Here is a 25024-nt window from a genome sequence, read left to right as displayed (position 1 = left end):
ATCTATATGTACACACACACATATATATGTACACACACACATACACACACATATATATGTACACACACACATGTACACACATACACACATATATGTACACATATATACACATATATACACACATATACACACATATATACACATATACACACATATACACACATATACACATATATGTACACATATATACACATATACGTACACATATATGTACACATATACATATATGTACACATATATGTACACATATACATATATGTACACATATATACACATATATACATATATACACTATATATACACACACACACACACGCACGCACACATATATTTTAAGACAGGGTCTGAGTGCAGTGGCACCACCGTAGCTCACTGCAGCTTCCAACTCCTGGGCTTAAGTGATCCTCCCACCTCAGCCTTCCAAGTAGCTGGGACACACATCACCATGCCTGGCTAATTTTTTTTATTATAGAGACAGGGTCTTGCTATGTTGCCCAGGCTCAAGTGCTCCTCCCACCTTGGCATACCAAAGGGTTTGGATTACAGGGATGTGCCACCATGTTCAGCCAAACAAACTTTTTTCCTTACAGTTATTTTGACACAAAACTCATCATATTTTGCTACTACTAAGAATCTGGGAGAACTGGCTCTAATGTAAGCACCAATTCTTGAAGAAGTGATAGGGAGGCAGTGTGGGGAAGGGCATTGTTGTATATTATTATATTGGTTCTCAACTTAGAACAATAAGAAGTGGCATTTTTCAGTGAGTCAGATAAGTGTTAGCATTTTCCCTAGCATGGCACTTCATCTGTATCAGCAGTTCTTGATTCTATTAAACCCAATGACCCTTTGTTATATACAAGTCTATATATATGTTTAAATTCCTCTTTTTATATCCTGAAATGAAATTCACAGGTATTTTTAAAAAGTCAAAAATAATAAAACACTCTAACAGTAACATAAAGAAAAAAATGAAAGTTCTTAATGAAGTATGTATTTCAATAAGTACATGCTCAGACATGATTATACTAAAGACAATTAAGTAGTCAGATGCTTACAACTAGTTACAATTAATATACTCAAATTTAAGAGAAGTCAGATAAGAAATTTCATGTAACAAGCATAGAAAAATGAAGCCCAGTGATTTTTAGAAATGGTTCCAAACAACACAAAGTACAATTATCTCTTGATGTACAAGGTAGCTACATTTCTGAAAAATTTAGTGTTTATTGAAATGTATAAAAATACTTTGTGCTTATATATAAAATAGGTTACAGGCATAGATAATTGTATAAAGATTTTTTCCCCCTTCATGCATATGCTATACAGGGGACTTTCAAAAGCTACGCAGGAACCTGCCATTCTTCTCTTCGCAGGATGTTCTGTGCTTTCCATGATGCCTAGCATCCCTGGCTGCTGCCACTAAATCACTGACCAAACATAAATGTTCCACAAAATTCCAAAGTGTACCCTAGAGGTTAGTACCATCCCCCGCCCCCACCCCACTGTGAACCACTGGTCTGCATAAACTTTCAGTACCTGTATATATACTTATCGCAGATTCTCACCCTGGGGTAGATTGGGGAAAGATGATTACTGGTTCCTGATCTCAGGCTAAAGCTTCTATAAGGACTACTTTTAACTGAAAAACCTTAGCACACTTCATACTCACAAGCTTCCAATAAAAAATTTTACCCCAAACTGTGTATTTGTTAAAAACTTTGTTAAAAAATAAACAATAAATTTATTTTTACATCTATAGTAGAGAATTAAAGACAGCTATACTGATTCTGTTTCCTCTATCCACCTGCACTGAAAAAATACTGTCCCTTGAGGTTTCTAGATAATCAGTGTTAAACTGTGAAGATACAACCATTCTCTTTTATTCACACTAAAGCAAGGATACACTGATGCAAACAATGCAAAAGTCATTTATATATGACACTGAAATATATTACTGTATTTTTATTTGGCAGAATGGCTTCCTAATTAAATTTTGATTAGGCATCTATTAAAAGGACTTTACATTTCTTGATCAACCCAGTGACTAAAGTGTACGTCTTCTAGGGGTAGGTGAGAAAAACTACTGAGTCTGAGAACTTGCTAAGTGCTCGGAAGAAAGTGATGTGAGTATTTTTGTACATTTCACTTGTTGGGATTTGGATATATAACTTATTTTTAATACTGAAAAACTTCCATACTTTCATATAGATGATTTTTTTTTTTTTTTTTTTTTTTTTTTTTTTTTTTTTTTGGAGACAGAGTCTCACTCTGTGGCCCAGGCTGAAGTGCAGGGCGTGATCTGGGCTCACTGCAAGCTCCGCCTCCCAGGTTCACGCCATTCTCCTGCCTCAGCCTCTCCGAGTAGCTGGGACAACAGGCGCCCGCCACCATGCCCGGTTAATATTTTGGATTTTTTTTAGTAGAGATGGGGTTTCAACGTGTTAGCCAGGATGGTCTCTATCTCCTAACCTCGTGATCCGTCCGCCTTGGCCTCCCAATCATACAGATTTTATGTTAAATTAGCACGATTTGAAGAAATGTCATAGTTATAGATATATCCTCGCTTTAAATAAAGTTGGTAAAGCCTTCACTTTACCTAAAAGGATTCACGGCTTAGAGAAAAATTATTGTAACATTCCTTTGAACATAAAAACTCTTATGAGTTAAAATGCCATTTAAAAATGAATGGATTAATGAATATTTGAATTTGAAAAAATTAGTGAATAAATTAATATTTGAATTTGAAAAAATTAATGAATAAAATAATAATGACTATTCAATTTCAACACATTATGAAAGACTCTTAAAATGTCTATTGAAATGTTACAGTAGGTAGCTAGTCAGGTGTGAGCGGGGCAGGAGAGGGCTCCCCGCAACACGCACCAGGAGTATTGGGTGACCATCAGTTGATGGTCAGGTGGTTGTTAACCATTTTGCTCAAGTAATAATTGGTCACAGCTGGCACCAGGGAAAGGCGGTCTCGTAACAGAGAGAAAACACCTGAAACTGATCAGCAGCTTCCCAATGAGATCCCAGAAGTATGCCAACATACAAAATCCCCAAGTTAAGAGGTCAAGCTGCGTACTTGTTTTCTCAAGTTGCCTGCTTGGCCCTCTTTCAAGTTGTACTTTCCTTTCTTTCCTTCCTGTTCTAAATCTTTTCAATAAGCTTTCGCTCCTGCTCTGCAAAAAAAAAAAAAAAAAATGTCTATTCCAATGTCCATTGAAATAGTAATTAGCCTCCATTGGTGAAATGACTCTGTTAACAGGTATTTAGCTTATTTTTCCACTTTGAATTTCACTAATTTAACCAATAATGCCTAAAATAAATCAATATTCCATTTTAAAAAATAATCCTAATATGGTTATCTTCCTTCATATCTAAAGTTGGTAAGAAAAACTGCCTTATCCATGCACAACAATCACTTTGTGTTGATTTAAAAATATGCAGTTTTGTGCAAAACAAAACATTCATTTTTCAGTATTTTGATTTCTATTTTATAAGTAAACTTTGTTAAAATGTGGAACTTGCAAGTTTATATACTTTTTGGGGTGAAATTCACTTTTGAATCAGTTTTAAAGCAACTGAGCATATATACCAGCTAGGCCCTATTAACCTCATAACAAAAGTTGTATTTTCTACTCTTAAACAGAATTCTGGCGGTGATAACAACCTCTACACATTAAAGAATATGTGATCTGAAAAACTCTTCGTCTAATATAAAGTTCCAAGCACATACTGAATGTGTAATACAAAGCTTTGCACTTACCTGGTAGCAGGCCGTTTTTGTAGGGCTTTATCCAGGATAAGAGATGGAGCGCTCCTCCTCCTTTCCGCTAGTGTTTTCATTTTCTGTTGATGAAACAAAAATGAAGACCACGTGGCTTGTAAGGCAAGACAATGTTGATTTTTTTTTCAATCCAATTTAACAAGTTTTGCATTGCCTATCTTTGCCTATCAAGGAGCCTACAGTTTCATTATGGAGACAAAACTGTAACATCTAAAATAGGATAGTTAAAAAAAAAAAAACAGGACAGTAAGTGTCAAAAAGTGGTAAAGGCAATAAGTATTTATTGTGGTCAGAGAATAAAGAGGTTAAATGTTTACCAGAATATTTGGGAGAAACACCATCATAACCATTATTACTGGCTATCATGTGTCCGGCTCTATGCTAAAGGCTGGACACGGATTATCTTATTTATAAACCAAAATGTCATCCGGGTAGATACTACTATCTTTATTTCACAGGCAAATTTGGCTTCAAGAAAAGACAAGGAGAGGAAAAAACAGTTAAAGCAAAAGCACAGAGACTAGAGTTTTGCATAAATATTAACACACTTGGGAATCCCTTCTTCCAAATAGACTTTTTTAAAACTGTAACTTCAAACAATAAAAAATCTTTTTTTTCTAGGTGGTATATAAATATAAGAAGGTGGTAATCTGTTCCAATGACCTAAAATTGCAGTAAATGAAGTTTATTCCACTTGAATTATTCAGATAATTACTCTCTAAATTTAGTCTTATATATTTAACACATCTAGATACAGCCACTAGAAGCAGATGAGTAAAATTAACCATATATAGTCACAAACAGCCATGAGCGAAGTTCAGGCTGTATTATCAAAGCCATTCTTCTCACCCTATATCTCTATACCCTTTCATCCCATATCCCTCTCACCCTGTATCCTCGCCAAAGGTCTTACCCACTACCTCTAGGCCAGTCATGCTTGGGAACTGGATGTTGCTCCAATGGGAACCATATAAAACTAGGCAGCTCAGTGTCGGTACCCTATTATGTGATTCATAAAGGAACTGCTTGCAGTTTTTAAAGTAAAACAATGATCCTAGCATAGGAATAAAGAAAGAATCACCCAGTGGGAAGAGGATGCTAGACTTCTTTGGCACAATTCTTATCCCACAAATTCTCCATGCTCCTGGGGATCTCTCCCAAATTATTGTCACCACTGCTCTGGCCTCAGTGTTGCTATTCCACTCATTAATCTTTTGGCTCACACATGGAAGCTATAGGCACAAATCTCCTTAGCACAGCTGAGACAACAGCTGGAATAATTATGTAAAACATTAATAAATGAGAGGAAACACATGGGTTAAAAATAGACAATATCAAACATCTCAATTGGGAGTTATTAACCACAAATCAATTTCAGGCCAGGTTACTTACATAAAAATTTTTTGCATGATGTATATGTGATGTCTTCCTTCTAGAGAAACAGCCCGGAGTTATCATCAGATTCCCAGAAAAGTCTAATCTTTTCCAACACTGGTGATTTCAATAACCTAGTTTATATATTATAGAGTGCAAGCCCTATCTCACTGTTTTCATTACTCACACCTCTTAGGAACATAATCCTCAGGAATCTAATATCCTTAGGCTAGTGTGACTGCAGAGGTTACAAGGAGAAAGGAAAACTGGGAGATAAGTATTTGTATTGCAAGGTACAGCAGCACTTCCTCATGTGAAGAGTCTCAATACTGCAAGATTGGATTGATTGTACTAAGAAAAGTGGCAGTTTGTTCATATCCATCAAGCTATGTTCCAGATTTTTTGCAGGGTTCTGTTTCACCTTCAGGCCTGGAATTAATTCCTACTCTATCCTGATTCCCTTTACAGGACCGAATTACTACTTTGAAGTGTGAAATGTACCCACTCTTGTAAGCTTTACCTTTGTCCCTCACACCCTCTGTCTGCTTTGACCTTGAGGATCTGCCATTCAGCAGCTTTACATCTGCTTTCTCTAACCTTCTGAAATTACTGTCAGCAGATCCAAGATTCTAAACTAGATCTTCATTAGTACATAGTTTCTAATTCTGAGCTCCTTGGCTTTCAGGTTTATGAAGAATTTGGAAAGGATTCAAAAGACAGTGTAAAATGACTTAAAATGTGAAGAAAAAGAGCCTATGAAACAGGATAAAATGATCTGAGATTCTTCATTTAGAAACAGTAATAATCTCAAAATTAATGCAGAACTATAATATGGAGGAAAGTAAGCATCTTCCAAGGAAGATGAGGCAGAAAGAAATGGGGAGAAACATGGAACGAAAATCCAGGTTGTCCTTGGGTAGTGGTTTGTTGAGAAACCTATAAAAGTTGTGAACTAAATTTTGCATGCAACTTCAGGGGTTCAGAACCCCCATAAAATGGATTCCTTAGGGATTTATGAACCTCAAGTTAAGAAACTTTCTGATGTAAGAAAATCCTCCCAAGAATGATAGCTGTTAAACATGAGAATGGATCATCAAAGAAGGGTGACAAATTTTCTTCTGAAAAGGTGCTTTTGAAATGGGTGTTTTTCATGGAAATCTATTGTAGAAGATTATTTGTATAATAGTGAATAGACTGTATTTTCTGAGTTTTAAAATTGTCAGATGTATAAGGGTCAAATGCTGAGTGTAGCCACCTCATCCAGCTTGATTTATATTGAAGAGAATGCAATCAAACTACCAGGAGGTAGTTTGTTTTTATTTCAGGTTCCATTGTTCGTACTCAGACTTATTCTATCATTAATGAGATGTGCAACCCAAGGCAATTCAGCCACTTCTCTGGGCCTCCATTTCCTTACCCACAAAATGAGACAGTTTGGACTACATAGTCACTTAGGTCCCTTCTATTTCTGATAGTCCCACATTAAGTGTCCACCAAAGATTCACCATGGATATGCAAGAAAATAAACATTACATGAACCATACATTTAGGATTCACAGGATTCATTCTAAATAACAAAAGGTCTTACAAGCAGCCAATATAACCAGGGGCTTAATAGATACAGATATTAATTCATTCAAAATATACTTATCTCTTTCTTTTGCTTAAAAGTGTAACCAAACAAAGGGCCAATAATAACTTCAAAACAAATTCACTGATCTCTGAAAGAATCTGTTCTCAGGCAATGAAAACTTAGATTTTCTTGTTTACAACTATGTGAAATACATCAAAATAGAATGAAACTATTGATTCTTTTACAGGTGTATAATAGTACAAACTTATCAGGACAGGTTTATGTTATGCTTATCTTAGCACCAACAAATTTCACAGTTGTTCTGTGACAGGGATAACTATAATTCTTTGCTTCACAGAAAACAAGGTAAACTTCAGACAGTATATAGTATATATTTTCTGTTGTACTTGATGTTTTTAACTAGATGACCTCATAAACACTGGATACCACTGTGAAATAGAATATTTTTAAAAGGTAATGTTTTAAAGAAATGATAAACTATACCTTTAGGCAAAAATACCCAATTAATTAATTGCATTAATCTTTCGGGAATGAGTTTGATATTGTATCACTTACCTAGTGTTAAGTAGCCCCAAAAACTAAATAAGAATTTTATGTGAGCTACGAAACAAATCTATCTCTCTGTCCCCCAAATGGGAAAAAATGAGGAGGAGAATGGAAGAAGTTCTAAAATGGAATAAAGAGTGATTAAATGTCAAAAACTGTTGTCTATTTACAAATGGCCTTTATTAGGAAAGTATAACATGAATACTACAGAGAAATTATTAGGTTGGTGTACAAGTAATTGCTGTTTTTGCCATTACTTCCAATGGATCTTTGACCTTCTGCTGTATCCTCTGCAGTTATATTCAGTACTGTAGGTCAAAAAACCTATTATGCCTAACAGTAAATGAATAAAGGTCATAATTGAATATGAGTACCAAATGCCAGGAATTTTTTATCTTTTACATTTAAATAATAACACAAAACTGCAGCAACATTACCAACTAATCTGCAAGGTGCTTTCTACTTCAAGTCATTTTAAATACATGGATTAATTACATATTCAACTCCCTGTGTTCCTGCATATACGATGCCTCAGTAGTAGCATTTCACATTATACTTATGTTTCTGACCCTTTCTAGAGAGCAGGGGCTATATCTTCTTCCCAAATTTTCTCCCTTCCTTCAACAATTTTTCACTGAACTCTACTCTGTAGCAAGCATATTTTTGCATTCCCAAATCCTGGTATAATGCCTGGAACAAACTATACACTCTATAAATGAGGGTTTTATGTGAAAAAAACCCCACTAATTCACCACATAAATACCACCACCCCCAAATGCACACATACGAAAACAAACCTTTAAGGAGCTCTGCTGGAATGGTATCATTAAGAAAAATGTAAGCATTTGCTATGGAACTAGACAGCAAGAGTATACCTGTGCAGTGCAAACTACACCTTTTGAACATAGTGTTGACACTTATCACTTTGAGCTACATAGTAAACATCTGCCTGATAATAAAGTTAATCATTTGTCAACAAATAAATGGTGCTGAGATAATGGGATATCCACATACAAAAGAATAAAGTTGGACCCCTACCTCAAACCGTATACAAAAATTAACTTAAAGACCTAAAAGTAACAGCTAAAAACTATAAAAATCTTAGAAGGAAACACAGGCATAATCTTGTCATCTTGGATGAGGCAGTGGCTTCTTATTAATAGATATGACAACAAAAGTACAAGCAACAGAAGAAAAAATCTAGACACTGTCAAGATTTAAAATTTCCATGCTTCAAAAGACACCACTAAGAAAGTGAAAAGACAACCCACAGAATGGGAAATCTTTTATTGTAAATCATATATCTGACAAGTGACTTGTATCTATTATAAAGAAATATTAAAACTCAATAATAAAGGCAAATTGCCCAATTAAAAATGGGCAAAGGATATGAATACAGTCTCCCAAAGAAGATATACAAATTGCCAATAAGGATATGAGAAAATGCTCAACATAATTAGCCATCAGGGAAATGCAAATCAAAATTACAATGAGATACCACATCACACACATTAGGATGACTATAATAAAAAAAGATAATTATAAGGGTTGGTGAGGATTGGAGACTGGACTCTTATACACTGCTGGTGGGCATGAAAACTGGTAAGATGGAAAACAGTTTGGCAGTTCTTCAATGGTTAAACATAGAGTTACCATATGATCCTGCAATTCTACTCCTAGGTACATATCCAAGAGAAATAAAAACATATGTCCTCAAAAAGACTTGCATATGACTGCTTATAACAGCATTATTCATAATAGTAAAAAAGTGGCAACATCACCAATGTCAATCAACTGATGAATGGGTAAACAAAATGTGCTATATCTATACAATAAAATATTACTTGGCAATAAAAAGAAATGAAGTATTGATACATGCTACAACATGAATGAACCTTGAAAACATACTAATTGAAAGAAACCATTACAAAAACCATATATTATATGATTTCATTTATATAAAGTGCCCAGAATAAGCAAATCTACAGAGACTTAAAGATTTGTTCCTCCCTAGAGTTTGGGGAGACAGCAGAATTGGGAGATGATAGCTAAGGGGGTTCAGTGTTTCTGAGGTAATGAAAATATTCTAAAATTGATTGTGGTGGTGAATGTACAATTCTATGACTACACTAAAAGCCACTGAACATAACTTTAGGTGGGTGAATTGTATGGTATGCAAATTGATTTGGTTAATACCAAAGAAACCTAACTACCAAATTACTAAACCACTGGGCTCCAGCCCAGCAAACTGGTCCTTAGCCATAAGTTATAATTTTCTTCTTATCACAATCATCTGAAATATATGAAAATGGAAAATTTTTTTATCCCATTTTTTTTTTGTACAAAAAGTTTCAGTGGCTCTCCATTTGAGTTCTTCAGAGATCTGAGGAATTTGCCCACCTGCTTATTGTTTTAATTAAAAATTTTTAACAATTCTAGATTCATGTGTATGTGCATGTTTGTTACATCAGTATATTGTGTACTGGTGAGGATTGGGCTTTTAGCATACTCATTACCCAAATAGTGAACATTGTATCTGATAGGTAGTTTTTCAACTTTTGCCACATTCCCACCCACCTCCCTTTTGGAGTCTCCAGTGTTTATTATTTCCATCTTTATGTCCATTTGTATCCACTGTTAGATCCTACTTATTAGTGAGAACATGTGGTATTTAATTTTCTGTTCTGAGTTAGTTCATTTAGGATAATGGCCTCTAGGCTCCACCATGTTGCTGCAAAGAAAATTATTTCATTCTTTTTTATGGCTGCATAGTATTCCATGGTGTATACGTATCACATTTTATTTATTCAGTTAACTGTTGATGGACACTTTGGTTGGCTCCATGACTTTGCTATTGTGAGTAGTGCTGCGATGAATATAGAAATGCAGGTGTCTTTTTCTGTTTAGGTGTCTTTATAATATAATGATTTCTTTTCCTTTGTGTAGATACCCAGTAGTGGGATTGCAGGATTGAATGGTATTTCTATTTTTAGTTGTTTGATAAATCTCCACATTGTTTACCATAGATGTTGAACTAATTTACATTCCCATCAATATTGTATGTTTCCTTTTCTCCACATCCATGCAAACATTTGTTTTTTTTTTTTGACTTTTTAATAATAGCCATTCTGATGGGTGTAAGATATCTCATTGTAGTTTTAATTAGCATTTCTCTAATTAGTGATTTTTGAGCATTTTTTCCCATGCTTTTTGCCACTTGCTTTTCTTTTTAGAAATATCTGTTCATGTCCTTTGCCCAGTTTTTAATGGAGCTGTTTTTTTCTTGTCGAGTTCTTTCAGTTCCTTGTAAGTTCTGGATACTAGTCCTTTGTCAGAGGCATAATTTGTGAATATTTTGTCCCATTCTGTAGGTTGTCTGTTTACTCTTATTATTTCTTTTGCTTTGCAGAAGCTGTTTAGTTTAATTAAATCCCATTTGTCTATTTTTATGTTGCATTTGCATTTGTCTAGTTTCATTTTTCTGCATGTGGCTAGCCAATTTTCCCAGCACAATTTATTGAATAGGATGTCCTTTCCCCATTGTTTATTTTTGTTGGCTTTGTTGAAGATCAGTTGGTTGTAGTTATATGGCTTTATTTCTGGGTTCTCTATTCTGCTCCATTGATCTATGTATCTATTTTTATACCAGGACCATGCTGTTTTAGTTGCCACAGCCTTGTAGTATAATTTGAAGTCAGGCAATATGATGTCTCTGGATTTGTTCTTTTTGCTTAGGATGGCTTTGGCTATTTGGGCTCTTTTTTTGGTTCCATATGAACTTTAGGATTTTTTTCCTAATTTTGTGACAAATGAAATTGGTAATTTGATAGAGATTGCATTGACTCTGTAGATTGCCTTGAATAGTATGGGCATTTTAATGATACTGATTTTCCCAATCTATGAGCATGGGATGTTATCCCATTTCTGTCATCTACGATTTCTTTCATCAGCCTATTTTGTTAAGGGTTTTTATCACGAAGGATGTTGGATTTTACTGAATGCCTTTTCTGCATCTATTAAGATGACTGGATGGTTTTTGTTTTTAGTTCTGTGTATGTGGTAAAACACATTTATTGATTTGTGGATGTTGAACCATCATTGCATCCCTGGGATAAAACACACTTGATCATGATAAATTATCTTCTTCATGTGCTATTGGATTCGGTTTGCTAGTATTTTGTGGAGGATTTCTGCATCTATGTTCATCAGAATATTGGCCTATAGTTTTCGTTTTCTGTTGTGTCCTTCCCTGATTTTGGTATCAGGGAGATATTGGTTTCATGGAATGAGTGAGGAAATAATCCCTCCTCATTGGTTTTTTAGAAGTTTCAGTAAGATTGAATACCAGTTCTTTGTATGTTTGATAAAATTCAACTGCAAATCTGTCTGGTCCTGGGCTTTTGTTGTTCTTGGAAGATTTTTACTACTGATTCAATTTCATTACTCATTATTGGTCTGTTCAGGACTTCTATTTCTTGCTGTCTCAATCTTGCAGGGTTTTATATTTCCAGGAATTTATCCATCTCCTAGATTTTCTAGTTTATACGCATAGAGGTGTTCACAGTAGTCTGTGATGATCTTTTGTATCTCTATGTTATCAATTGTAATATCACCTTTATCATTTCTGGTTGTACTTATTTGAATTTTCTCTTTTTTCTTGGTTAATTTAGCCAGCAGTCTGTCATTTTTGTTTATCCTTTCAAATAACCAAGTTTTTGTTTCACTGATCCTTTGTATCTTTTTTTGTCTCAATCTCATTTACTTCTGCTTTAATCTTTGTTATTTCTTTATTTGTGCTAGCTTTGGGTTCCAATTGGTCTTATTTTTCTAGTTCCTTGAGGTGTGACATCAAGTTGTAAATTTAAGATCTTTCTATCTTTTTGGTGTAGACATTTAAAGTTATAAACTTTCCTCTTAGTTCTACTTTTGCTGTATCCCTGAGGTTTTGATATGTTGTCTATTTTCATTTGTTTTGAAATTTTTTTTATTTCTTAATTTCACTGTTTACCCAAAGGTCACTCAGGAGCAAGATGTTTAGTTTCCATGCAGTGTGTGTTTATGAGAGTTCCTCTTGGTTTTGATTTCTAATTTTACTCCACTGTGGTCCGAGAAGATACTTGATATGATTTTGATTTTTTTGAATTTATTGAGACTTCTTTAATGGCCAAGCATATGGTCGATAATGGAGAATGCTCCATGCAGAGCTGAGAAGAATGTATATTCTGTGGTTGGCTAGAATGTTCTGTAAATGTTTGTTAGGTCCATTTGGTCTAAGTTCAGTTTAAGTCCAGAGTTTCTTTGTTGATTTTCTGCCTTGATGATCTGTCCAGTGATATCAGTGGGGTGTTGAAGTCCCCCACTATTATTGTATTACTATTAATGTTTTCTTAGGTGTAGTAGTATTTGTTTTATGAATCTGGGTGTTCTGGTGTTAGGTGCATATATATTTAAGATAGTTAAATCTTCTTGTATTGAACATTTAATCATTATATAATTCTCATTTGTCTTTTTTTTCCATTGTTGGTTTAAAGTCTGTTTTATCTGATATGAGGATTGCTACTCCTGCTCACTTTTGTTTTCCATTTACATGACATATCTTTTCTTACCCACTTACTTCCTGTCTATTGTGATTTGCCACCATTCCTCCCCTATTCCTCTGGTGTCCTCCTTAGGATTTTCACATAGTAAATTCTCAATAGTTGTGTATTAAGTGAATGAATTAACATATCCAATATCTGAGATTTTAAGGTGGTAATACAAGTGTGCTTATGTAGAAAAATGAAGTTGTAAATAGGTAACTGAAGAAAAAAACTTTTGTTGTTTTATTTTCAACAATGCAGAAAACACTTTTTATATAAAAACCTGTATGTAGGCTCTCACTGGAATTTTAACTTCATGACAGCCAAGAGATATAGTACTATTTTTGGAACCTCTAAATCACTCTGAATCTGCTCATTATTAGTTCTCACAGAGATTAAAGAAAAACAAAGCATATCAAAAGGAAGGAACAGGATGAAAGATTAAAGTTGGAGGTGAACTGCAATTTTTCATGCTTTGTTTTGTTCCAGTCACTTTATGAGGAAAAAAATCAAGCATTTCAGTTGAATTATGGATGCTGAAGTCACTTTCAAGCATTTAAAATAAGCACAGTATTAAAATAAGGGCACTGGGAAAGCTTTTATAGAACTCTAAATTTTCAAGGCTAGAAAAAATAAGTAATCAAATTAACAAATTAGCTTATTCAAACTTGACTATTAATTCTTTTGTGGCTAGTCTGTGCAATTTGGTAAGCATTAAAGTATTTCTTGTCTTCCCTATATGCCTGTAGCATTTACTTGTGGAGACTTATCCAAGCCACTGAATAATTATACTTCAAAGACACTGGCTCTGTAAGGGAAAAAGATAATTACTTTTAATCTTGCACCTTGCTTCTGGGTCCTACTATCACAACAAGGTTTTGACCACTAGGTAAGCTGAAGCTTCCTGCTACTGTCAGTTTGGTCTGTGATAAACATGATCTTCTATTTACCCATAAATCATCCCAACCAGGACCACTTTAAACATTTAGCTAAAATAAATGTAATCACAGTACAGACTACTGTAAGTGAATATATGTTCCTTTCTGAAGGAAGAATTGATTTTACTTTCCAGCTCTTTCCTCTTTCCGAAGGACTATTACCATGTTGAAATACGACAATAAACATGATAATCTATGTAATGCAGAAGAATAGGCACTAGGCTAGGAGACATTGGACCTTAATTCTGGACCCTAGTTCTACCACTTAATTTCTCAGATTTTCTCTAAAATGGACATAATACTTGCCCTACTCACTATATATATATTCATTCATATATATATGGATGAAAGTCCTCTGAAATGAAAAGCATTGTGATAATGTAACAGACAGTAAACTTTAAAGTGCTTAAGTGCTGTACATAAATAAATATAAGGATATTAGAATTTCCCTTACACATTATGCTTTGTTTCCTTGCCTCCATCCCCACACATGCAGGATTCTGGAGCATCACTATGGGCCTTCACGTTGGCTGGACTTTTTTTCTTTGGCAAAGCTACAAGTTTCAACCTTTGGTCATGATCATCTTTAAGTAGCACCCTGGAATAGGTAGAGTCAATCACCAATGTTCTCTGCCTAATAGTTTCTTACAGGGCAGGGCTCCACTACATTTTTCACATAATGGTCCATACAAAATGATATTTGTACAACCATAACACTCTATGATAAACAAAGGGGCACCCTGGCTCCCCAGTATCCATCCACTAGCCTGAGGGCCAAGGGGCTAATTGTCAGACACATCCGCAACAGTTGGGAAGCTTTGCCTTATGGTAGCCCCTCATTGTCTTCAACACAGAGGGGAAAAGTACTGTGATCAAATCCTAAAACCATAATGGTAAAAAACAAACGGACTATATCAAATGAGAATAAAAAGCAGATCCACGTCTATCTAGATTCAGACATAGTGTTACCTGGTGATGGCTATTGTTAAAGCTGAGGTTCAAAAGAGTGAATGTAGCCATAGGAGAGGAAATAAAAACGCTCTCCTAGGTGTAAATTAGGACTCAGGTAAATAAGGAAAGCAAAAGGCCACAGAGCAGCTGCGTTTTCCAGATCTTTGATATGTGAGCTGATGTGGGCACACATACATTCCATTTTCAGAGTCCACACACAAGTGACCAGACATCCAAAAACAAGTTTTACATTTCAGTTGTGTCATGTGACAGGTGTCTGTCAAAATTAGGTCAAGGCTGCTCTCAGCACACCACTGACCTACAGTGCTGATGAGGCTATTTCTGCTGTCAGTTAGATGTTTCTAACATAAACTTGTCCTAGATAAAGAAAATAAGATTGAAACAAAATATAATATAAACTGGGCTGTATTGACTACAAGCCTCATTATTGATGGTTGACCGAAGGCAATCATCTCTGCTACCTTTCCAGCCTCTTATATTGTGGCAGAGTCTCCTGTAAGTAAACAAAAGCTAAAGATCCACCCTATCCTAGTTTGCTTCAGAAAACTGTTGTAGTTGCCACTAACAAATTGAGCATTCTCTCTGCAGGCTTTCTGCACACATCAGGACCTCTAGAATCCCTGTGATCCTAAACACTTGAAGTACCAACAGAACAGGAGAGCAAACTTTCCCTTCACTTAAAGTTTACTTTAAAGGTTTATACCAAATGCTCTGAAGACATGACGGGTATGAGTAATAAAACTCCATTGAATCATAAAAATATATATTTTCTCAAAGCACTCTGCATATTATGAGTATACAAGTGTTATGTACACATATGTACACACACATAACTTTGATATTATATACCTATTTTTGTGACACTTTATAATGTATTTTAGTGGCAATTTAAGTTGAAATCTAGTATATTTTCAGCTACAGACACCTTCTAGAAGGCAAGTTTTACAATTACATATTTTTGTTAAGTTGTATGTAGTCCCATAAGGCATAACATGCCTTTACTTTGAAAAGAATAGCCACCAAGTCCTGGATGGAAAGGTAAGAACTGTGAAAGAATTCAGACTTCTAAGTTATTGATTGGAGAGGATTTCATTTCTGTAGGTACCATCAGTTTTCTCAGCTCTCCCCCATCTACTGAACATGTTCCATCTTTTGTCCTGCAGCCCTTTCGCCAAATCATAACCCGGGAGAATGCTGAAGGAATAGAGGATGATAAATTGCTTCATGACAACCTTCACTTCAGAACTAAAAGCAACAACTGCACTAACTATTTAGGTATCTATGACTTGTGAACTTTCAGTCTATGAATTCCAACTGCCTATTTTAACTTAGGGGACTCAATCTTCAAAATTAATAATTACTTTTTACACATGTATAAGAAGATTATCCTTAACTTTTATTTTATGAAACTATAATTTATTGTAGTCTATGAACTTTAGAGTCACAAAAATTAATTTTTCTTCTGCCATGGTAAAATGCACTACTCCATTCACATTTTAAGTGAGCATAACTATGGCCACAAAGTTTTTTCCTCCAGACTCAGTGAAGCAGTTATATAAAAGTTAACTGAGTTGAGAGAGTCTCAACTGGGTTTCCACATGATTTTCCAGTGGAATCATCTGAGGCTTAGGATTCAGTGTACCCACACATAACTTTGAAATATACTCTTCTGAGTTTGTCTGGAGAATACGCCAAACTTCCCAATAGCAAGCAAGGCTGAGGTATCAGCATTAGAGATCAGGCCTGGCTAAGAGCTCTTGAAATACATCTGTCTTATACAAAACATCTGAAAATGTCAGACACCAAGGCATAAAAATCACCAAAGTAATTAGACCAGTGATTGTGTCATTGATTGTCACTCTAAGTCGATGTTTACCTAATATTTACCTAATGGCAGCAGTGAACATAACATTCAATGGTAGACAGAGAGGGTAGAAATGCCACTCTCCAAAGAATGTATACTACTTGTTTCAACTGAGAAAAGGCCCTCAATTGTACTTTTCTCAGCTGGTTATATATAATTCAAACCTACTCTCCCCTCCCTGTATCTTATGTTACAAACAATAACAAATGCAGCGATAGTCTCATAGTCTCGTTGAAAAGAGAAATGGAGTTGGAAGAACTGGATTCAAATTCCAGTTTTGCCACTTACTACTACACTGTAGCCTTGACATGGTTCAGTTCCTTCTTTAGGAAAAAATTAACACCTACCTCATATAACTGATGTGTTTTGAATATAGTTAAGCATTCACTTAAAGAGGTTTTTAAATTTTCTTTATTCTTCCATAAGTTATAGCCAACCCTTGTATTTTTATTCAAGTTCCCCCTCATGATATTTGATATTTATGGCTTCCAATGATGACTGCTTTAAAGGATGGTATACATTCATATGCATGTACATGTTCTGATGTTACATTTTTTAAACTCAAACTCCTTTTGTTGCTTTACACCTACTCTCACATGGCAAGATATACTAATAACTCCTGCACTTTTGCAAAGTGTTTCCATTTACCTTTCATGACCCATAAAAACCAACCTTGTGAGATGTGCAGGATAGAGGTCATTACTCCATTTTGCATACAAAGAAATGAAGCCCAATCAGAAGTTCAGAGGTCACATGAGGGATAACAGAGGCCATTCCTGATTAATCTAATTTTATTTTTATAATTCTAGGATCCTCCCTGCCAAAACAAGCTCATGTATCTGACTTCATGCAATTCATTTTGTGAGTAACACCAGATAAGAATTGAGTAGGATACTAGTTTAACTATGGGTATAATATTTTTCTCAGTATTGAAGAGTAAAACTAAAGCTTACTCACTAAGATGCTTAATTCAAGCCCCAGTATAAGACACACACATGGTCCAAGTTAGCCCTTGGGGGTGTTCATACCACGAGGTGTTATAAACAGATTTGGACCCAGAGAATTAGAAAGAAAAGGCAGAATGAAGTTTACAACAGCAGCTGCTACATTTAAAAATGTTAGAGCTATTTTAAAATTATTTTCCCTTGCCTGGCTTTCCGGGCCTATAAGTCTCTTTTTCCCCATTCCAACACTCATCCTATTTAAAGATTTTTCAATTAGTATATGAAACCAAAAGGTCAGAATATTTGAGTCTGATACAAATCATTCGTAACTAAAATGATTCGAATATGTGCTTCCACTTCATTAAAACTATTCTGTGAAAATGTGGATATCCTCAAGGATGTATTATTCCAGAATTACTTAATGTATTATCTATGCTTTATCTATATGCTATTATATTTTAGAATCCAATTTTTAGGAATTACGGTACAAATTTATTGTATATTCTTTGGAAGTGCCTCAGTGATAGAAAAATCTTTGTCTTCTGAGAGTGGATTTGATTTTTGGAAACAATGAAATCCTCTGACTAGTGAGTAGAAGCGAGTGATCTAGCTAGGCAATTCTGCTTGAGAGTAAAATAATATATGTGGCTATAAAATAAAGAGACTGACTTCATTTACAGAATCTACATACTAGCTCCTCAAACATACCTACCTCAGGACCTTTGAACTTAATGCTCCCACTTCTTTTTACAGCATGGTCTTTTTAAGCCATAAGAGAGTTAAGGGACACTTAAAAAAGGCCTTCCCTGAACACCCTAATGCAGAATGATCTAACTCAACAACCACATTTGTCTAATTCAGGGTTATGTTTGTTCCTTTAATAACAGTTATCACCATTTATTTAATTTTTTTTGTTTTTTTTTTTTGTCTCTTCCTTTGACCCATGCTGTCCAATACAGTAGCCACTAGACACATGTGGCTCTTTAGATTTAAATTCAAGTTGATTATAATTAAGAAGCTTACAGACAAAAAAAAAGACAAATTGTATTTCACCAAAAATAAGAACTTCCGTTCTTTTGAAAGATACTCTTAAGAAAGTAAAAAGACAAGTCAGACTGGGAGAAAACACAATTAAAATTGGGCAGAATATTTGGATACTTCACCAAAGATAACGTATGGATGACAAATAAGCACATGAAAAGATGCTCAACATCACTAGTCACTGAGGAAATGCAAATCAAAACCATTAGATACCTCTTTACATCCATTAGGATGACTGTAATCAAAAAGGCAGATAATAATAAGTACTGGTGAAAATTTGGAGTAGGTGGACTCATATGCACTGCCAGGGGGATTATAAAACCACTTTGGAAAAAACAATTGAACAGATTCTTAAAAAGTTTAATATATACCTAAAATATGACCCAGCTATTCCACACCTAAGTATTTACTCCCCCAAAATGAAGTCCATGCAAAGACTTGTACATGAATGTTCACAGCAGTTTTATTTGTGATAGCCTAAAACTAGAAATAATCCAAATGCCCATCAACAGATGAATGGATAAATTGTGGTCCAGTCACATGATGGAATACTGTTCAGCCATGAAATGAACTATTGATACATGCAAAATCATGGATAAACCTCAAAGTAATTGTATTGAATGAAACAAGCCTGATAAATAAAGAATATAAAGTATGATTACATTTACAAAAAATCTTTGGAAATGTGAATTAACCTACAGTGACAGAAAACAGACTAGTGGTTGCCTGGGAATGGAGAGGGAATTCAGGAATTAGAAAGGGACATGAGGAAACCTTGGGGGATGATGAATATATTCCTTAGCTAAACTCTGGAGATGGTTTCATAAGTGTATATATATGTCAAAACTATTAAATTTATATACTTTAAATATGTGCAGTTTATTCTATGTCAATTATACTTCAATGAAGCTGTTAAAAAAATTTTTAGTTTCTCAGTCATGCCAGCCACATTTCAACAGCTCAATAGCTACATGTAGCTAGTGGCTACTGAATGGACACTGTAGATAACGGAGTTCCATCATTACACAATGTACCACTCAGTGGCACTACTCTCCCCTAGTTAGGAGAGAGGAAACTACACCACAGAGACTCACCACTTGTTTCTCTAAACAAAGTTTTATTACAACACAGCTATGCCCATTCATTTCTTCATTGTCTATGGCTGCTTTAGCACTATAATGGCAGAACTGAGTAGCCTGTAACAAAGGGCCTACAAACCTTAAATATTTAGTATCTGGTCCTTTAAATAAAGGTTTGCTGACCCTGCTCTGAGCCATAAATTCTGAGGACAGGGGACATATCTGTCCTGTTCACTGCCGTACATAACCCAACTAATATTTATGGAAAATCTAATATATAGCAGACACTATTCTAGGTGCTGGAGAGGCAGTCTTAAGCAATACAGATAAGGTCCCTATTATCATGGTTTTCAATCTGGTGAGGGATGTGGGTAACAGATAACAAGCAAGTAAATAAGAAAATATCAGGCAAGGATGAATGCTAAGATGACAATAAAGCAGAAGGTCTAGAGAATGACTGAGGAGCACTTCCACTTAGGTAGTCAGTGGCAGGCCTCTGCTAGAACCTATGATCTGACAATAATATGAAAGTCAAGACTGCAAGGACCTGGGGCTGAAGCACAGAGAAACACCATCAAGGCCTCAAAATAAGAATGAATTTGATGACTTGAAATATTAAGAGGAAGAAGGCCCATATGGTTGGAGAATACACAAACAAGGGGGGGGATGCATAGATGAGGTGGGAGAAGTATACAGGGCCAAGAAAAAAGGGTCCGAATTTTATTATAAATGGATGAAAAGCCACTGCAGGATTTTAAAGAGGTAAGCAACATGATTAATTTACATTTTAAAAGATTATTCTGGTGCTAAGTGGTGACTGGATCAAAGAAGGGCAAGAAAGGTGTTAGGCAAGTTAAGACATTTCTGCAAAGGTACAAGTGAGAGATGGCGGCTTGGCTTGGACTACACTGGCAACAGTGGAGATGAAGTGGAGAAATTCAAGGCACATTCGGATTGACAGTAGCTTCCCTGATGGATTGGTTGGTGCAGAGAGAGGAAATGAGTTGAAAACGAATCCTAGATTTTTGGCTTGAACAACTGGGACACAAAGGTATGAATTACAGACATAGGGATATTGCAAACAGTAAGTGCTAACACTTATTAAATGTCTATTGTATGTCATTATTCACTGAATTTCACCTTTAATCTTCCCAACGATGTTGGAAAGGTAAGTACTGGTTTGTTAATGTGTGAAACTGCTAAGTTTCATAACAAACGACAGCATCTTATGGACAGTGGCTATGATAAGTAAAAAGAACGTGGGAAAAGAGCGAAGCAACCCTTCATTTATTGGACAAGTATTACTTGATAAATGATAATAAAGCTCCTCTTTAATGCTTCCTCCCTTTGGCAGTGTTATACCCTTAGTAAAAAAAAAAAAAAGAAAAAAAGAAAACTGTTCAGAAAAATAAATCTTTGATTTTCTTCCAATTCCTTACGTTTACAAAAATAAAATGTTTTAAGTTTAAAAATTTATGTCAGTAAATGTAGGGCTAGCCTGATAAATTCGCGTTTTACTTGGGAAGACTTGACTACACACAAATACACTCCCTCCATCTCCGAAGGGGAAAAGCGACAAGGACAAACCGCAGCCTCAATACATCAAAGGCTGAGCCGGCACTACAGCCCATACATCATCAAGTTCACGGACACCCCTAGATGGCTCGGTGACACGGTCAAGGTCCTTGGGAACTCCCACACATTTCTATACTTGGCACACCGATCACCTCTCTTCAACTGACCTCTAGCCAACCTAAGATCCTGGTGGGAAGATTTATGAAAGGCAGTAAAATCAAGACAAGCAGGGAACCTGCGCAACCCCTTTAAGTCTCTAATGAAACAAATGCAATCCCTTAAGATATTTCTTAAGGAAAAGCTAAAAGATGCCTCTAATCGCAACTTGTTTCCAGAAAAGCTGGAAGGGCACCACTAAGACAAGGAAAAAAAAAAAAAAAAAGGCCAAATATCGGAACGTCTTATGCTGGGGGCGGGGGTGGGGAGGCGGGGATAGGCAGACAGGGCTAGAAACACCCAAATCAATTCCTCAGGGAGCGGAACGGCAGCGGCCGGCAGCCCGCGGCCCACGTGCACTTGTTCAGGGAACCGTTCCAACGAAACCTGACCCGGATCGGAATCCTCCCGCAGCACCGCGGCCGTGTTTATCGGAATGGAACGCTACAAGTTGTCACCTGCATCCCCCTCCCAGCTTTGACAGGGAACACGCGCTGCCCCCACGCCCACACCGACACCCGGATCCCCATCCAGCCCGGCCAGAGTCCCAGGGGCCAGGGGACCAGTGCAGGGAGAAGGTCCCCCGCCTCAGCCCTCAGGACCCCCAACCACAGCCCACCCGCCCCCACCCTGCCCGGTTCTAGGCCCGGCCGAACCCACATGTCCCCGTATAGTGTCGACCGTTATCATCCACAGTCGCCCCTCAAACTGTGACCCCCACCTCGGAGACCCGGAATCATCCAGGACCCTAGTGTGGGGGGCAGTACTCCCCATACCTGCCCCCCGAAAACTGCCATGGAGCAGCCGCGCCTCGGCGGGCAGGTGAGGGGGCCGAGCCCACCAGCGCCGCAGCCCCGCCGCCTACCTTCTTCAGCGCCGGCTGCCGCTCCCGGGCAGACATCGCCGGCCCTGACTTCGGGGCTGACCCCGACAAAGGGCAGTCAGTGCTCGCCCAGGCCACTTCGGGGGGCCCAGGGGCACGGCGAGGGGTCGGGGAAAGGCGATCGCCCACTCCAGCCCGCGCGCCTCGACTGAGGGAGGAGCCGGGCTGCGGATCCGGCGGCGGATGGAGACGGGAGGGAGGCTGCGGGGTCGCTCGGGGAGAGATTAAAGCTCTAGAAACGGAGAAGCGGGCGCTCTGCGGGAGGCGGCGGCGCTGCCGGCCGTCAAGGGCGGGAAGTGTTCTGGGACTCTCCTTAGGGGCCGCGAGCCTCGAGCGTCAAATTCCCGCGGCGTCCGCCTAGCGCGCTGCTGTGGCGGGCGCGGAGGGCGCGCGCCGGGAGTGGGGGCTGCGGCGGAGGGCACGGGCCCCCGCTCAGCGTCCTCACCTTCTTGGTGCCGCTGCCTCCCGCGAGCCGAGACACTCCTGTCAGGGAAGAGGAGCGCCCCGGCTGTCCCCCTAGAGTCTCCTGCTGGGGGGACATCGCTTCCATGAAGAAAATCTTCAAACAAATCCCAGCCTAGGAGGAGGCTACACGATCATGTCCGCAGGCTGCCGGACGGAGGGGCGAGGACGCGCGAGCCGAGGCGCGGCTGCCGTGCTCAGGCGGGGAGCCGAGCTCCGGGTGCTGGCCGCGCGCCTCCCGTCGGGGCCATCTACCTCCGCCTGCGCTCGGCACCGCGGGCAGGAGGCGAGTGCAGCGGCTACAGCCGTCAGCGCCGCTGCCCGCCCCGCCTCGGGCCCGCCCCCTCCGCTCCGGGCGCCCCGCGCCGGGGCCCGCCCCCGCAGCCCTCCTCAGCCCTCCTCCAGCCTGGGCCCTCCTAGCCTCGTCCCAGCCTGCGGCGCGCCTGGCGGGCGTCTCTCTCTATATATGTTAGCGCACCGGCCACCAGCTGACCTTTTCGGTCTGTGACTCCGCGTAGGGGCAGCCCGCAGGAGCTCACCGGCCTGTGTCACGCATGGGGGCCTCTAGTGCACGGACACGCGCCTCTCCCGCCACCTGCCCACTCCCACCAGACCCCATCCCTTCCCGCGCCGTGCTCGCGGCGGAAGGCGCCGCTGCAGCGCGTGCATCCGCGGAGCGGTGGCGACCTCAGCCTGAGCAGAGGAGTTGCAGTGATTCCTGCCTCGCTTTCAGCGGACTGCAGAGGGAATCCCCCACCCCACCCCACTGGGGATAGGGTGGCACGTCGCAGAGTGTCGCAGCTGTACAAATTTGGAAGCCCACAGCATCGCCTGACCTCTTGTGCAATCCCTAACGCTAGCCTGTCCGGGTAACCCTGAGTGGGCTTCTGCAGCCGGTCATGTCAGCGGCCTCTGCACGTATGCACCCGCGGTTTCCGCTGTCTGCAGGCTGCAGAGACGGGGGCATTCCAAACGTGAAAGCGCAATGAAGGAAAATGCAGACAGAGCGAGGACGCCGAAATTTGGCTAAGCTATTGAGAAGGCTACAATATGTGGAAGTGTTTATCAGATATCTGCGCCGAGAGCATAACTTCCTGTCAGCCCAAATAGTGGCAAAAATATTTTAAAGGCCAAAGAATAATCAGAGGGAGAGGATTTGGAGCTGACCCGCGTTGAGCTGAGTGTTGCTGCACTTTGCAGGGCTCGTTGACTGGTACGGATGATTCGGTAGATGGCATTCTTCCCTTGGAGTCAGGACTAGAGAAGCAGTGGCGGATTAGTGAGGAAGGACACCACACTATGATATTAGGTTGTGGAAGGGGTGTTGGTTTGCTTTTGTGGTAAGAAGAAAAAAATCGAGGTTCCTCCCAGGTTAGGCTGTTATTAGGACAGGTTGTAGAAGAATAGGGCTCTGGCCGGCTCTGTTCCGAGGAAGGGATGCTGTCCAACACACACTCGCGCGCGCACACATTATCACCACCATGCCCAGGAATGGTTTATTGTGGAAATAATAGGGGGAAAATGTTCCAGCCCGTTTTAAGCCTTGTCCACGTCATATTGTTTAAAGTAGGCTTACATAGGCTTTATAAATCACACACACGCATAAATCACATATATGATTTATAAATCATCTATTATTGTGTTTATGTATGTGTGCATATACACTCACAGTTTGCAGCTGAGACCCATGTGCAGCGACAGGACTTTGCCCCCACCATAGAGTTTGTCATGAATTCTACAATGCAGAGGGCTTTGCAGTTCCTTTCATTCCTTGCTGAAATCATCCACTTACAACTCGTTAGCCTCTTTTTGTTCCTATCATAAATGCCCGCTCCCAATTTTCCTTACTCTGTTTTATTTCGATAACACTTATCTCCTAATATATCATGTAATTTACTTAGTATGTTTAGTGTTTATTATCTATATCTCAGAGAAATGCAAGCTTCCAGAGGGCAGGAATCTTTTGTAGGTTTTTGTTGTTGTTGTTCTTTGTTGTATACCAAGTGCTTGAAGCAGTGTCTGGTGCAATAAATGTTCGTTTGCTAAGGGAATTAATGAGGCACACAAGGGTTATGAGATAGATCTTAGAAGGGCCAGACTGGTAGAGTTGGTTGTTTCACTCCGAGTGCCCCATGTTTCTTTTTGTGATCTTTTTTCCGCAGGTTTCTTTTTGTGATCAATACTACATGTTCCAAATCAAAGTAGTATTTTACTGCATATTTGG

General features: G+C 38.5%; 1 protein-coding gene across 2 annotated transcripts in view; it reads right to left on the bottom strand.

Annotated features, from left to right (window-relative positions):
- The window catches only part of ARHGAP20 (Rho GTPase activating protein 20), a 131564-nt gene extending 108483 nt beyond the window's left edge, over positions 1-23081 (bottom strand). Inside the window, exons 1-2 of one of the 2 annotated variants that reach the window (XM_004090569.3) lie at positions 22784-23081; positions 3773-3855 (exon numbers count right to left, since the gene is read on the bottom strand). In XM_004090569.3, coding sequence (XP_004090617.2) covers positions 3773-3855; positions 22784-22888 — 188 coding nt within the window. In that variant the 5' untranslated portion in view covers positions 22889-23081. Of the gene's footprint in view, positions 1-3772; positions 3856-22320 lie in introns of both variants that reach the window. The other variant, XM_003253110.3, reaches the window with a different exon arrangement.
- Positions 23082-25024: the final 1943 nt, after the last annotated feature.

This window comes from Nomascus leucogenys, chromosome 15 (genome assembly GCF_006542625.1).
Source record: "Nomascus leucogenys isolate Asia chromosome 15, Asia_NLE_v1, whole genome shotgun sequence".
Classification (NCBI taxonomy): domain Eukaryota; kingdom Metazoa; phylum Chordata; class Mammalia; order Primates; family Hylobatidae; genus Nomascus; species Nomascus leucogenys.
This window is presented reverse-complemented; position numbering and strand designations above follow the sequence as displayed.